The following is a 17,262-nucleotide window of genomic DNA, read 5'->3' on the forward strand; positions in this document are numbered from 1 at the left end:
TGGAAACTTACCTTGATCAGTCTTTCCTCTTCTACTTTTCTAAAGGTCTTCATATAATAAATTATATTTGATGGAAACCAGGGGAGGGTGTTGACTGTTTAACTAACTTTATGCTATGAAACCTGGAAAGAAAATTCCAATGGAACCACTTCCTGTGACATCATTGTTAGGGTGGTGGTAGTAAGTAAAATGTGCAGAAAAGATCATCCGCAGCATTTAAATGTAAAACGTTTTTGTGTCAACTCTTTTCATAAATGGAGACCTGCTCTTTTAATATGCTGAGTGGAAGACGTCAGAGAAATGTCATCCAAATGCCATCACTGTATATTTCAAAGTGACATTAACGTGCCACATTAACTCATGTGTGACTGATTGCTGCTTACAGTAAACAGTCTTTAGGTTACAGTTGTCTGCTAACATGACATGTGTTCAAGCCCATTACCTGCCTGCAAGCTCAAACTGCTTGTTTAAATATAGTCCTTTTTTTTAGTCCTGATTGCAGCTCTTCCCCTTAAAGAGAAGAAAAAAACAGAAACCAGGATGAAAAAAAAAGACCAGCCACAAACAAAAAAAAATGTCATTTTCATTTGAAAACAGAGTGACGAGTGAGAGGGTAAACCCAACATTGATTGAATTGCTGCTAGGTTGTTTTTTTTTCTCAATATTTTTTTTTTCTCATTGTTTGCTGTTTTATGTTGGTATACTCAGCTGTCCTCTCCATTTAGTAACTCTCACTTTCTGCTCTTGTGGTTTTTCTGCCTGTCTGACTCCCTGCCATGCCCTCATTAGTCTCTTCTGTCCCTCATTAGCTCTCCCTCCTTGTGTGTTTAGTCTGACTGTCTCCCAGGACCACTCCGGTATAAAAAATGTCCTTATTGTCCTACACTGCCTGTTGAAGGCCAAACTGTTACTCCTGGACGTTCAGTGTGAAACTGGGTTGTCACTGGGATGTCAGAATTTAAACTTAGATGTGATATTAGTAGAGATTAAAAAAATATCAAAACCTGTTAAAATACCACGGCAAATAAAACTGTGCTCCTCTTCACTTACTGGGTCATTTCTAGTTTCTAATAACCACAAAATCATAATCTTAATCAGCCACAGGACCTGAAACGTTGGCACATTATTTGTGCATCTTAGACAGTGCTCTCTCGCTCTCTGGTTGCATATTTGAGTTTAACGATTAGATTTTTACAAAATCTGATTTCAGGGATTAATCAGTTTATAGGTTTTAAATTTCAATTAAATCATATGATGATTAAGAATCACTTTGGATACATTCATATGAGTCTTTTGTTTTCTTAATTGACCTGGTGATAAATATAAAAAAGATTCCTATACTCCCCATCTCTGATTGGAGCTCTCTTTGTAGTGGGTCAAATAAGGGACCAAGATTTCTATTACGATAATGAAGAAGTTGGTTGTGATCCTTTTGAGTTCACAAACCAAAATGAACACACTTTATGTTTGATGGTGAATCAGAAAAGAAATCAAATTACATTTTGAATCCTCATGTCCAGCACTTTTTCTTCTTCTGCGACTCTTCAGAAAGTGATGGAGGTTTGTAATCGCTTGAAGTGCCTGTTGTGTCTGTTAAACCTCCCATCTGTCCGTCAATTCTGTTATGACGCTGTGCTGATTTTGAACTGTTACACTGAAGGATAATCTGCTGCAGCGTCCGATCAGTAAATGTTTTTTTTCTAACAAAGGGACATTTCTGTCAGTAACAAGGGTTCTGTGAAGTCTGCTCGTGTGTTGTTGTGTCCATTATGCACATAAGAAATCCGAATAAATACAAAGGAAAACTCGTATCTGGGAGCCATAGTGTTGCGAGTCAACGAGGATTTTTTTGAATCAGCACCTATCTAATGATGTGCTTGTCTTTTCAATTTTTTGCTCTTGTGTATCCTCATTCCTCGATCCGCTCTCTTTCTTTCAGTTAGAACAGCTTTGAAACACTTGAAAATGAGAAGGAAAGAGAAAGCAGATGGAAAGTATAAGAAGTAAAAGGAGTTGCATTTTATCTTTGGATCTTTTTAGTTATAAAACAAAAACATAATCAAATCAGCATATGGTGAGCAGAGAGCCATAAGGCTGGCTGAACGCATCATTATGTGAATGTGGCTGTAAAGATTAATCATGAAATCGTGAACTCGGCTGTTCATCTTCTCACATGAAGCTCATCCTGACAGAGAGGTTTTTCTTCTTTTTTTTAAATGTGTGAGAAAAAAAACACCAAATGTTAATTTGGGCTTAATTTACTTTTTCAAAATGTTCTTCTTTTCTTTCTTCTATCCTTCAAAGAAGTGCGTCAATCTCACACACATGCAGTACATGCCAACATTCAGACAGGTTATATGATGGAGCACTAAGCAGCTAACGTACACTACACAGTCAGAACTTGAATGTCTATTAATTGAGATTTAAGCAGCAAAAGAACATTTCACAAACCAGTCAATAAAACCAGCCAGATCACAAGAACAGAGATTGTATACAGGCCTCTGGGCTTGAAACTTTTCTATTGAGCAGCAGACAGATTGGATTTTTTAGTCTATTAATAAATGTTAACAAGAGAGTTTCAAGAGACACTTTATAAACTTGTCAGTATATATTTCTCTCTGACAACCTGAGGCCATTCAGGGTCTGTGCCTTAACCGATGTGAAGAAGCGCAACTATGCAAACATTATCATATCAAACCAACAGCAGGTGAAGTAACAAAGGGGGGTGGAGCTTATTGTCCAGTCATCTCCTTCGTGCTGGAGACAGAAACTCAGACAGAGATCCACTAATAGACACAAAGATCATCTGTAAGCATGGATGCCAATAAAGGAGACTGATGAAATGTGTTACATGAGACCCTTTGATCTTTAAGCCCCGTTTCCGGTATGGATCAGTACAGTTTGGTTCGGTAAAGCCTGATCCGGTTTGCGTTTCCACAGCCAATGCGTGCCCTATTTGGTAGGCAGCTGGTAACAGCTGATAGCAGCATCAGCTACTAAACAGCGTCACATGGTAGCAGCTAATTGCTAACAGCTAACCAGCTAATAAATTCAACAAAGGAGAAAAACGCAACACAAACAAAACCAACGATGGAAGACATCCAGCAATTCATCTACTTTTTCACTTGCATGTGACTCTTTATTATAAAACTCAATCAAGCTTTGTTTCAGATAAGGCTGTGTGCCGCCAGGAGAAATAGAGACAAATAAAAAATCAACTGTGTGTTTAAAAACAGCGGGTCGTGTTTAGCGTCTGTCACACGGGAAGTGACGATTCTTTCAACCAATCAACGGACTGCAGTGTTAAGCAGAAGGGTACCCAAAAAGTAGGACGGTACGGTTCAGTAATTTGGGGACCTTTCCCAGCTTTAGTCTGTGGAAACGCCACAAAATGCGGCTGTATTGAGACGAACCGAACTGAACCGCTTGGTGGAAATACAGCTTTAGTGTGACTGGCAGCGGACACAGAGAGGTGGAGGAGAGAGAGCAGCTGGGTGGAGACACAGAGACTCAATCTGCATCTTTGTGTGGAACAGATGGAAGCGGCCACGCCGTGACTTTTCTGCCAGGCAGGAGGTTTGAACCATTTTATCAGCTAAGTAAATACCAACCTGCCAGCAGAATATCAACACCGATCTGATAACAGTCAGCCCACAGAAGCCCCCCCAGAGACCCACAGGCTACTGTTTATTTTATGTGAATGAATGTGATCTTTCAAGGTGTACAAATACACTGTTACAAGAAAAATATGGGTCGGTTATTCCTACTATTCTTGCTGGTGCTGGTAATATCATAAGGTATTATCATAAAGTCTCTGAAAACAGTGCATAACTTAAATTAAATACTAACGACTAACTAACTTTACTATTGTCACTATCCACCATGGATAGAAGTGTGTTTAACTTTTCATTTCATACTGTCTTTTGTTTACTGTTGGGTGATGACTCCTAGTCGCAGCCCTTGTTTTGATAGAAGAAAAGGAGGACTTGATTGAATATGTGAAGACACTGTCTACAAAAAGTAAAGGTTGAGTGATTTACTAAATATACAGTATTTAATTTTGGTCATGTGTATTACTAGACTTAGGCCCTGTTTACACAACAACAATTTGATCCCAAACTGGGAATCTTTTGTTGCAGTTTGGCTGATCGTCTTCACAGTGACGGCGTTTACGTGAAAACAGCAGCGTTTTGAATACAGCACTCAGAGTGCAAAGTTTTGAAAACCACATCGTGTCAGACGCCATGGAGACTGGTAGAAATGGTTCCTTCTTGAAACTTTGGCTTTACGTGCATTACGCTTCCAGTCAATAGCCATGTGCAAATAGATAGATGACGACAAGAATTGTCTCTGTGAGGGAAGAGTGTGTGCGCGCTCATCTTGTTTGACTACAAAGTCACACTGCCAACTCCTGGCTGGCATGAATACTACAGTGTTTTTAGACTTTTTTTCTGTGCTCTGTTCACAGCTGTTGTTATCAAAAAAAGATTGTTCTCGTTTAAATAAGGCTAATTACTAACCCTGTTCATTTATCTGGCAATCTTGAATGACAATGATAATTCAGAACGTAATTTACAGAACGGTGTGAACGGTTCACACGCTGTTGTTTAGGTTGTGGATGTATTAACAGTTTTCAGTGTGTTGTGTTTACTCAGATCTTTTTTGAAGCAGCAGAGGGAGTGCTGTCAATAACAAATCAAAAACCAGCCAACACACACCCGGTTTATCAAAACCAGTATCAATATAGCTGCATAAATTAAGACTGACTGCTGTTTTGTCCGTCATTTTACAAGAATAAGCAACAAGAACGGCTTTACAAAACAGCACATGCCCCAGTGTCAGATCAATACAACATCTGCAAATGCAAGGATGGACGTCCTGTATACATCATCAATATGTTTGTTCAACAACAGGCAGAGACAGTCGATACCAGACACACAAACACCGAGGAAGCCAGGAAATGTGCAGACATTGTGTTATCTGTCCTCCACTGATCACCTGAACATCCTGCAGCTGCCTTACCACTGGAGGGGAAAATAAAGTCGACCTTTCAGGTGTGAAGCGTGACGTCTGTGCGGCTCTAAAGTATCGGTGCAGCTGATTGACAGTGGAGAAACAATTCTGCACTCACTCCTGCACCCCTATACGTCTGTGCATGTGTGTGTGTGTGTGTGTTTCCTAATTCAACACAGCAGCAGTATAGCTTCTGACACTTTTTTTATTCTTGTGCAGCTGCATGTAAGAATTATGTATAAGTGTTTCCATGTGTCTCAGGAAGCTTGTGCAGTTTGTCAGATAAACTAAGCGAAGCCCTCGGAGAAGATAAGTTGCATCCATGCGTTCATTCATGCTGATGCATCCAAGGGACACACTGTGCTGTTAGCACATCCCCCTGGATGCCTCTCCCACTTGCTCTGTTTTTCTTTGTCTTTCCTTCCATCATATATTTTCTTTGTCAGATATATCTTAGATAAAAAAAATCAATGCAAAACGATATATCACTCATTCAGAGCAAAACTAAAGCCAATGAAAAAGCCTATTTATATTCTTTGTTTAAACAAATAATGTCATAAATTGAAAAAAATAATCTTAAAGTGTCATCCTTAATGAAACATTGAACATGAAATCACTATCGAGTAATTATGATTTTTTTTCCAGTTAGATGTTATCCTTACCAATGTGAAATGGGTCAGTAAAGTTTGATTTTATCTAATCAATATGAAGCCTATGACCTGATGATTTAGTCAATAAAAACATGTGATAACATAGGCATAGGCTCATGCGATGCAGAGGGAGAGAGCAAGAGGCTGTACAGTAGTAATCAAGAATGTCTAATTTAACACTAATATTTGAGCTCTAATTTCCATGTAGAAAAATATCAATATATTAATTTGCCTTCTGGGAATTGTAGGTTGATGTCCTGTTATAAGAAATCAGATTGTGTTCGGCATCATTTTGAATACCACAAAGGTTGTTTTTTTTATTAGGCAATCTGGAATTATTTGGCTACTGGAATCTACAATACATTCAAAATACTCTGCTAAAGAAAGGTACAGAGCAACTACATTAAAAAATGTGCTGTTTATTCATGCTGAATAACAGTAGCCTAACCTCCTAGTGTAGCGTACTACTGCTTGTATTCATTAAAAGTTATTTACAAATAAGCATGTAAATGTCAAATTGAATACGGAGCTCGTTTCCAAACTATTTCTGAAAGTGAGCAGTTTGCAGACCTTAGGAACATAGCAACGGCATTGAACGAAAAGTGACTCACCGTTGGGGCAGCCGAGGCGGGAAGGTGGAGCTCCAGGAGCCGGTACTCATCCACCGCCGAGCCGCTGGTGCTCCACGCGGATGCTGCTGACAGCGCCAGGGTGTCCGTGCCTCGCGCCGTGCAGTTCACCTCGCTGCACGAAGTGATGCTCTGGCGCGCGGGTGGCAGCTGCGCGCTTTTCCCGCCGTTCATCCTCCTCCTCCTCCTCCCCCTGTCCCTCGCTCCTCCTCGGACTCCCTGTGTGAATGAGGAGAGAAAGAGACATCATGTTTGGCAAGTGAAATTATAACAGGTATGAGCCAATATTAAGATGAATTATTGTTCATATAATGAACATGGTCATAAATAGGCCCTGAAATATCAAGTAAAAAATAAAAAAAAAATAAACTAAAACATTTTTTACACGTCCTTGTCTATTGTCTATATCCAAACAAACTGTAATACAATTTAGAAAATTAGACATTTTCCTCTCTCAGTGGCCTACAGACTGGTTTCTTGAGCTGTTAAAATTAAAAGGTTGTGATGTGAATGCACATTCCTTAGCCTTGCTGGCTCCTTAGATCCCCTCATGTGCAACAGGGAGCAACACAAGCTAATGTTCACTTTGAAAAAAATGGAGCCTGCTGAAGTAAACAATTCATGGCAATCACCACAACTGAGGAGAACACATAGCCTTTTAAGTAGTTATTGGTCAAATAAATAGCAGTTTTAATAGCCTGATTGGTTTATCAACACTGATTGAAGCCTAGTTTGGGCCCTCGAGAGGGGCAAAGGTTAGAAAACACCAAGTTATTACAGCTAAAAGTTAAAGTCGCCCATGGTCACAATAGCTGTCCTACAAGATGCTCAAGACAACATTTTCCAAAGTATAAGACTATATTTGTGGTGTTAACTGACCAGGTTTTTTTTTTGTCTTTTTGCAGATAGTGGTGGATGAATTGTGGGAATGCAAAAGGTGGTTGAACAACACACACTGGTCTCAACACATTTTCCACAACATGCAGTTAAAGCTAGAATTTATCATGACTCCTATAAGTGGGACGCCCTAAACAAATCAATGCTTGAGAAACAGTGTGCGTGTGGGGGGGGATTTGCTTGTAGACTCAGTTGTTTCTTAGTCGGAATATCGGTGGTTTGATCTCAGTTCCTGCACTGTACAGGAATTATGAACAGTACTTGACAAGTGATATTTCTTGAGCCTCAGTAATTTGAAGATGGAAATTGGTAGTTTGAAATAAAACCAGACTGTTGGTGTTGAGTTACAAAAAAGATGGTGACATTTGTGCCTATTAGCGTAACACACCAATTTAAAAAAAAAAAAAAAAACAGTCCAAAGACAAATTGCATTTTGGTCAGTGGAGGAGTCAGATGCATGAGTAACATATATTTTGTTGCAAGTGCCTAAAATTTTTTTTTTTAGAACTTTTAGATTTGGATTTAAGGAAAGCAAACCATTCATGTGAATTGTGATGGTTCAGAACCAATATGCAAATCAAAACATTCATCATGTCTGAATGTGTTTGTTCAATTGATCCTATTAGATCGCTGGACCAGGCACTGTGTGCTTCAGTATGATGAGTGAATATTGAACAGACATGGAAGTGTAATGAAGTCTGGGTGGATAAAGTTAACCCTGCATGGTGTCAGAATGAGGAAAACAACGAGGGCAAGAGTCAAAAGCTGTTCAAAGCTGCTCTGAATGATAACGCACAAATTATTAATGTAAAGCACACTGTCAGTAAATGAATGTCGACAATCCAAGTTAAATCCCATGTGACTAGTTGTTTGGATTAAAAGTTGTTAAGATTGGGGCACTTGATAGTTAGTATGGAAGCTATAGTCCTGATCGCATCGCAGCGGCCATGGGTTCAAATCCGACCTTGGCCCTTTGCTGCATGTCATCCACCTCTCTCCTCCAAACATGTTGTTTTACTGTCCTATCAAATAAAGGCAAAAAGGCCTAAAAATTTGACAAACACAAATCCTATTTGAATGAATGTAGACTATATAAAAAACATGTTCACTTTAACACTGTACTAATATAGATGACTGTGTTCCATGTACAGCTACATTAATGAATGCCTATGTCTGAATAGGACTTACTCCATGCTTGTTTGTATTCTATGTATTTATCACATGTTTATCATGTAAAAGTATCATATTGAGTTAAAGCAGGGTTTTCTCTGTACCTGAACGTGGAGAAGACTGTAGTGAAAATCGAAGATCCAGACCAGGAAATGTTCAGGACAAAAGAAAGCAGAACCAGAAATAAAACTCTGCAGCCAAAGATTGAGGACCCTCCGATCGCAGACAGGTAATTTAGTTTCTGGTGTGTTTTAAAAAAGTTCTAATGGACAGAGAAAAACAGCATCCAGGGAAGTTTGTCTGGCTGTTCTGGAGGCTCTGAACCTTTAACTCCAGATTTGTTTTCACCTCCAAGAAGCTCTAATGTTCAAGTTGGACAAAAATAAAGTAAGCCAATGTGAAAATCACGACCTGCAGCTCCAAACGGTGTCCTGATAAAAACAAGAAATGTTGAGTTCATTGATCCTTAAAGTGAAATATTCATCTTAGGGCTTTTGCAGAGATAAATGCTGCAGGCAATGTAAGAGGATGATAGGATGGGTTTACACAAAGAGACACATTTATAAGAGAGACAGAAGCCCACACACACACACACACACACACACACACAATGTAGGTCTTTAGGTCAGCGCTCTGATGAAAAGGCATTACGTTGATTATGTACTGACCTGCTGCAGCATTGACTTTGCTCAGGAGAAAAGACAATAGAGAACAAACCCTGTCTCTGATGAACAGATGATTACAGTGTGTTGAGTCATGGATAAACTGTGAACTCTCAGAGGACATTTATAGATGCCAGGAGAGATCTCAATGAAAAATGTGTGTAGATGCACAAATCTACAAATGTAAGTATAGCTCTGACATTACTGAACTCAGATACTTTGATTGAGCTTCACTGCGTTTACTGCAAAAAACATGAATGATTTTTGACATAAAACGTCATGAGACAATAAAGCATTCTTTTACACTTAACTATACAGCATTCAAGTCGTTCAAAGGAAATGTGTCTGAATGTTTGGGGTTTCTTGAAGGACATGTTGCAGATGTTTCTCTGCTGGAGCCTCCATTCATCTCCTGCAAACAAGTTTCACACCTCAAACACAAAAGTTAAAGCCATAAAGACTAAATGAGAACACATTTTTGAGTATTAAACAGAACATATGGTGAGGCATATGAGAATCATTTGTTTATATAATTTGGTTAGATAACAGCAACACATTTTGGTAGGACCACAGCAAAGTTCCTCGCTGTTCTAAACCCTCACTCCAGAATCTGAAACATGCAGCTATCCCTTGTGGTTTTATCCCTTGTTCACTTGCCCACTTACTAAATGTGCTCCAGCTAAGTAGCCTGTTGAAAAGTATCGCCCCAGAAATCACACACACACCACATTCAAAATTCTTTTCTACAGCAGACTTTACATTTTTTCAGCCTGGTACAAAAAAAATACTGGTTCTGGTTTTATTCTCATCAGTTTTGATTCATGAATGATACTTATTATTCAAATATTAGGGAGGTATGTGTGGGATATAACCACAGATGCAAAATCAATGTATTTAGACAATGTGTGTGGAATGTTGGATACTATCTTGAAAATGAAATGTATTTTCTGTCTGATTTAAACATAGATTGGAATTTGCTGAGAGAGAAGCAGAAGACTACGAATACATGTTAGTGCAAGTGCTGGAGAAAGTGACAAGAGTATGCATAAGGAAAGATGGAACAAAAAGTTCAACTCTTATTAATCATATATTTGGACCTAAATCCTGTGGACATAACACAATATTTATTTTCTTAAACAAAAAAGGCAAACAAAACTACTTACAAAAAGTGTCCAAACAAAGTTCATCAAAATCCAACGATAAAATCCACAAGGAGAAAAACAAGGTAAACCACAGGAGCACAGGGATCCAACCGACAAACGACCTCCACTGACAAACTTCAATGAACTGACACAGAGGGGAAGAAACACACAGGGGTAATCAACACAGGTGAAACGACTGTAGTTACACAGGTGCAGACAATCAGACAGGAGAAAAACACACAGGGGCAGCAATGAGATGTGTAGATCATAGGATTACTTGTTGTTCGTTTGTTGCCTGTTTTGATAAACTTATACACAGAATAATTAAGTGAAGGAAAATACAATCAGGATTCTTTATGTTGTGTTTTATTTTGAAATCGACCAGACATTCTGTGCATTACCTTGTCTGACTTCCTGTCCGGGTTGTTACATTGCCTGATGCATGCCTGCACCTTACGCCGTACAAAAGGAGGTCAAGTTCAGTGACTAAATAATTTCAGTTGAAACTAAAACTGAAAACGTGTATTTCTAAAGCTGGACATCTTTTCACTGGAAGGATGTGAGAAGACAGACGCAAGTGTCCATTCGAGGAATTACAGTTTTTGGCACTTCTGCATTGGCTTTATTTGTCAGTATCAGAGGTCGTCTTTTATAATGCGTGTGAAGACTTTAAACAATGTTTTATTTCATGTCTTCTCTTTTCTTCTCAGCAGGTGGCACTCTGTTTAGCTCATTAAGAGGGGGTTACGAGGTGTGAGGGACCTGCTGCCCTGTAATTCAGTGTACTGTAGAGATCGTCCTGCAAAGCTTCAAAGCTGGAAAAGACAACATCCTCATGTGAAACTGTGTGCAGACATTCTGTACACTTTAATAACATTATCTTGTTATCCATTTGCCATGTTTTTGTTTCTGCCAATTTCAAGCTCTGTTTAATTTTCAGTATTTATATTCAAACATGGACTGTTATTATCGTGTTGTGAAAGTGCAACAAACAATGTTCTAATTGTTTTTTTAAGATGTCTAATGATTATGCAATAAAGAGGAAAATAAAAGCTATCTATCTATCTATCTATCTATCTATCTATCTATCTATCTATCTATCTATCTATCTATCTATCTATCTATCTATCTATCTATCTATCTATCTATCTATCTATCTATCTATCTATCTATCTATCTATCTATCTATCTATCTATCTATCTACTTATTTAAAAGATTCTCTGCTGCTGTGTCCAACAGTGACCCAATCACAGTCAGTCTGTGTGTGTGTGTGTGTGTGTGTCTGTGTGTGTGTGTGTGTGTGTGCGCGCGCGTGTGTAAGAGTCAGTGTGTATGGTTGTCACTATCAACCACATGCAGAGTGGGATGAAAGCCTCCTGGCATCCATTTAATCACCGGTTAAACTGATGGAAGCTGAGAGGAATGTAGGGCACTGAATGATTGACAGCTAGAAACTACACAAGCAATGTTCACAGGAATAAGGACACACTTACCTGTGTGGTACATCTAATAATCCTTACCACCAATGATTACATTTTAAATTCATTCATAAGATGTGTCTCACCCCGACTAAACGCTATTCCATGAAGATCATTACAGCTCTCAACTGTGACTTATGTTCACTCAGCGTGCTGGGGTCATTTACACATAATGTACTGGAAATGCCCTAATGTACTTACATTCTGGAAACAAATTATTTGAACTCCAAGAGACATGCTTAAGGCTAAGATCCAGCTTTCACCGACTCTTTTTCTTCTTAATGATGATTCAGATATAAACTTGTCTTTGCAGCAGGGGCGCATTTTTTGGGCTGGTCTCACTGCGGCAAAAAAAAAATTTGGCCTCTAGATGGCAACCGCCTCATTCCTTGACCTGCCAACATTGGGCCAACTCTCTTCTTGAAATTGTTCATAAGGAATGGTCTGTGGCCCAAATGCATGGGACCAGCCTTGAGACCATATACAATCTAGTTAAGGATAGTGAGCAAAGTGCTTGACCTTAATTGAGTTTATATTTTATACATTTATCCTTGAGATCGGGGGGAGGGAGGTACGTGGGGTCGCCTTGGGAAGGTTTGAGGGATGGGGGGGGGTTGAAGTGTGATTCATCCAGATGTTTGCACTGATCTGTACAGTTTGTTCTTGAGGGGGTCAGGGGGAAGAAAAGGGATAAAAACTGCAATACAGTGCATGATGTAATTTCTTAGTGCTTTTCTAAATAAAAACAATGATAAAAAAGGAATAAGGACACACTTGATTGCTTTTTGAACAGTCAGCTGTTGTCATGATGTTTAAGTGTTGACAGCTGTAGATGGATCAATAAAACATTGAGATGAGAGTGACAACAGTGCAGTCGATAGACAAGAGAAACCGTTGTAGCTCAATGCTCCTTCAGCTTTCTGTTGTGCTTGACACCTGAAGGTTACCCTTGAAAAGTACAAGCTTTATGTAAGAATACAAACATACAGTATTCAAGGTTTTTCAATTCAAAAAGCCTCGGTCAAAGTTTTGAAGACAATTCACCTACAAGTCCTGTCTGTTTGGATCAAACTTTTAATGAGCTAGGTGACTGAGAACAAACCTCTCGAACAAACACAGACAATGTAAACATAGGATACATGTTTTTTTTGGTTGTTTTTTTTCTAAAGCGTTACTTAAAGTCACATTAGACCTTGTATTATTCTGTCTTTGAGTTCACGTTGTTTTTGAACAGGACAGCGGCTGTGGTTACTCGTCTCACTTTTTCCATTCACGTTGTTTGGTGTCCATTTTTTTACATTTCCCAAGCCTCTTTTTCTGTTAATCAAAAACATTCGCGATTTTCAAGATGCATCTTATGTCTAATGGCGACTAAAATTATTGTATAAGTAAGCAGTGCATCACAGCTGCCAATGAAAAACATGCAACATAACTTCAAACTCACAATTGTCTCAAATTAGCTGACTACATTTGTTTAATACCCTTCACCTTTCTGTTATGAAATACTGTAAGTACATCAGCACCGTGTGGGTCAGAGCTGCAAGGAATTAGCTAATATGACATTTTATATACTAACTTAATATAACTAACTTAGTATTTGCACTTGTGAATGATGGCGACACAAACCTGATGAAGCTGAATGTCAAATCTTTCAGCCCCATTACGTTTCATCTCAATAAAGACTTGTTTCCAGACATTTGGTGTTTCTGTCTGTCAGGACTTCTGCATGAGCGCCAGTCAACCCGGTATGTCAATTGACGTAGAAAGCAGCAGGAAGGAGTGTGTGTGTGTGTGTGTGTGTGTGTGTGTGTGTGTGTGTGTGTGTGTGTGTGTGTGTGTCTTTGTTGTTTTACTGAAGCGTAGTTAATTAATTTTGGAGACTCACTTCAATCTGGATGAATATTAAATTTATGAATTTAGGTTTCCCTTTGTCAAAGGCATTCTTCATGACTGACTGACTAATTAAAAATAAATTAGCTCTCTCATAGTCTTCATGATTTTTCTAAATGTCTTTTTGTAAATGCATATGAAGCTAATTAACTCACGTCATGTTGCAGAAGTCAATAACCGAGTCTTTAGTTCTCATAGGAGCTTCGGAAACCCAGTTTGTGTTCTGTTCAACTAGTTATTTAAAACAAGTGTTGACTTTATTTGTAACAATCTTCTCTGTCTTTCAGTTATCTCCCATTCTTCTTTTATGTTGTTACTTTATTGTCAGCAACATTGGAATTCTACATGCTCTCTATCTATGTTTTCATATTATTAGCAGACAACCGACAAAGCCGATGTTTTCTTGTTTAGTTTGTGTGAATTGAAATACAGCAGATAAAGCATGTAATGCAGGTAAAAAAAATCTTTGTATTATTTTCTTGTTTTCAGTGTTGACCTTACAACATCCTGACACTTGATCCTGACACATGAAATATATCTGTCGACATTGGTTCAACCAATCCGAAATGATGAAGCGCTGCATCTGTTTCTGCATCAGCTGCCAATCAGGCTGAAGTCCTGGGCTTACTCTCTCTCTTTGTTTGTCCCTGCTGTCAGAGTTCAGGTTAAAGTCATTGGTCCCTGGCCATTAAATTGATGGCAGGTTTAAGGCAGTTCTGATTTGGCTTCTTTTTTAAAGCAAAAGGTTTAAACAACTTCATATGCACAGTCTATGGTCTGGACAAATCATTTTGATCTGATCACTTACAGCTAACGTAGCAGTCTAAGTTGCCTGCAGTGTGAACAAAGTCTCTGAACCTCTAGTTTAGGCTCATTGTGAAACTATGGGAATTAACTAAATGTGGTACATCTATAAACTGCATTGTAACAATTGTTTCCACTGTGGGACCATATATACTTGAATGTAGCCCTCATTGCACTGAGAACAAGAGTAAAAGTCCTCCTCCTGCTCTGCGTGGGTTTCTGCTTTTATTCAACTATTTGTTTTCTATATGCTATAAAAGTATTTCCTCTGAAGGTTAATTCTCATGGTTTTTAGTTTCTTATGTTGCTGCTGCAGCTTCTCTTCAGCTTTTGTTCAACAAGGGAGTGTATGAATAACACAATGGTAATAACACCATGGAGACAACATAATCAATAGAAAGTATGGAAACACACACACACACACACACACACACACACACACACATAGCAACACATTCATGAACAAACATACAAAGACGTGTTTTCACCTTGAAGAGGAAACTGCTGTTAGTGTTGTTGCTAAAGTTCAGTAAAATGTCTAGAAATGACCATCATACATACAGATCCAGATACAGTGTACAATATTTTAATGAAGTCAGACTGAAGCAGTCTTTTGTACACCGATCCTATAATTGAATAGGGAGCTAAATTCCAGACCAAACTGAGCTGATTGGCATTATATAAACCCCCACCATTTTATTAATTTTGTCTTTTCAGGAATATTTCCTGCTAACCCAGACACCACGGGGAAATTTACTATAGGGGGCCAGCTGGAAAAAGCTTTGGTAAAGTGAGGTTGAAAAATGTAGGCATTTGCATCCACTTCAACATATTCAGAGAACAACACTGAGATTAAGATCTTGAAATCATCCTTAAGTACAATCACACAAAACAAAACAAAAATGTAATTAATAACTCATAAGAAAAAAACATCAATGCAGTCTTTATACAGTTTTGATTCAGTTTTAAATTCATCTGAAAAGACTGAACTCTAACTTCACTCGATATACTGCAATAAAGAAGCAATTGAAAGTGATGCATTCTGGGACCTGTGGTTAAATAGTAATCGACACCTCGAAGCTCTCTCCAATTCAATTTTAACATATAAATACCAATCAGGTAAGTGTCACTCCCATCACCATATTTGACTGCTCCAACATCAGACAGCAGACAGGACTGATTGTTTCTGATGTAATCTGAGGATGAGGATTTGATCTGGTTCACACAAAGATGTTGTCACTCTACACTTTTGGACCGTTGATGCTGTTTCGACCCAAATCTCACACAGTTTCGTAATGCTCATTTACTAAAAGAGCAACAGGTTCAGCAGTGACTTCGACCTTGTGTTCTGTATCAAACTGGGTCGTCGTGCTGAATTAATTCATTGTCCATTATGATCAGCCGTGTTTTATAACACACATCATTCAGGTGAAAGTAGACTGCATCAGCTCCCCAACACACAAAGGAAAACTGTATATGCAGAGGCTGTGTGGGAGTCAGTGTCACCACATCATAATAGGAAATATGGATACATACATTATGGGTCTACCTTTTACGTAAAGTCTCAAACTGAAGAGGTTCCTCAACCATAACAACCTGCTCACTGCTAAATAAAAATAATACACACAGTTCTGTACATTTTTCAGAGCTTCCAGGTTAATAAAAAGATATTTTTATTATTACGAATGATGATGTATTTTTTTTTTCAATTCAACATTTCTGAATTTACAGCCTTTCTCTGAATTGAAGTAAGTTGATGCCAGGGCTGCACTAGTGCTGTTGCTTCACAGTCAGAGGGTTCCTGCTTTTAAGTTCCCATCGGACAGGGCCTTTCTGTGTGGAGATTTCGTGTCCTCTTTGTTCTTTTGTGGGTTCTCTCTGGGTACTCTGCTACCTCCTACAGTCCAAAGACATGCTCTTTGGGTTAACTGACTCTAAAATTCCTGTAGGTGTGAGTGTGAATGTGAGTGTGGCTGGTTAACTGTCTCTATATGTCAAACCTGTGATTGACTGTAGTCAGACAGCTTAACGAAATTATGAGGACACGTTAGACAAAAACCCCACATTTTTTCCATCGTCTCTATCACTATCTTTCAATTTTTTCAAGTCTCCTGGCAAACAGCGAAGACCTGCCCACAATTCTGCAAATGTATATATATATTTTTTTTTTTACTTAGCCTTGACATATTATAAAGGGTGGCTTATAAAAAAAAACATCTCCCCTATCCTACAGTTTTTAAGCAATGAGCTAAAGATACCATTTTGGCTCTGCCAGTCTATAAACATTTACATATTTTTTATGCTGAGAAATTATCTTTTTATCTTTGGTGTGCAAGGATTCCGAGACTTTTGCAGCAAGCTGTTCACCCTGCTGCCGTTTATCCAATTTCACATCATGAGCCGCAACTGCACTACCACACTTCTTACTGGTACCACAGAGAATTTGTCTTCTTTTGGATCCTCTGCAGTCCTGAGCAGATGGTGACCCTGGCTGGAAGCAACAGCCTCAATTTCCTCAAAAACAATGATGACAATCTCTCTCAATTTAATGAAGCATAATGGCCTGATTCCATCAAAACTTCAAGCTCTTCAAAAATATTTTATACACAGTTTGTACCATGGAAATGGCTGCTGTGGTGGCATCGATATTCAGGGAAGGACTTGGACACAAACAAGCAAGGATCTGCAGTTTTGGTCAGAAGTTTTATAGTCTCAGCCCTTGCAGCTTAAATGTTTTCCTCCTCTTGTTCATAAAGTGGGATTTTTGTCTTTACTTTTCTTCTGAGCTCCCAAGAAGAATTATTGTCTTTATCCAAATCATCATGAGTTTTTGCTCCATGTAGCTGAGAAAGCAGTTTGCTTCTTTAAATAATGTACCTATTTTAACTTATTGTAAAATGACAATAAAAAAATTCTATGACCAAAT

General features: G+C 38.5%; 2 protein-coding genes across 5 annotated transcripts in view; one reads left to right on the forward strand and one right to left on the reverse strand.

Moving 5' to 3' along the window:
- Positions 1-6,481, reverse strand: part of opn4a (opsin 4a (melanopsin)) — a 38,218-nt gene extending 31,737 nt beyond the window's left edge. Inside the window, exon 1 of the mRNA XM_079362155.1 lies at positions 6,275-6,481. Coding sequence (XP_079218281.1) covers positions 6,275-6,466 — 192 coding nt within the window. The 5' untranslated portion in view covers positions 6,467-6,481. The remainder of the gene's footprint in view (positions 1-6,274) is intronic.
- The window catches only part of usp54a (ubiquitin specific peptidase 54a), a 202,013-nt gene that overhangs the window by 117,839 nt on the left and 66,912 nt on the right, over positions 1-17,262 (forward strand). The window lies entirely within an intron of this gene.

This window comes from Symphodus melops, assembly GCF_947650265.1.
Source record: "Symphodus melops genome assembly, chromosome: 15".
Lineage (NCBI taxonomy): Eukaryota > Metazoa > Chordata > Actinopteri > Labriformes > Labridae > Symphodus > Symphodus melops.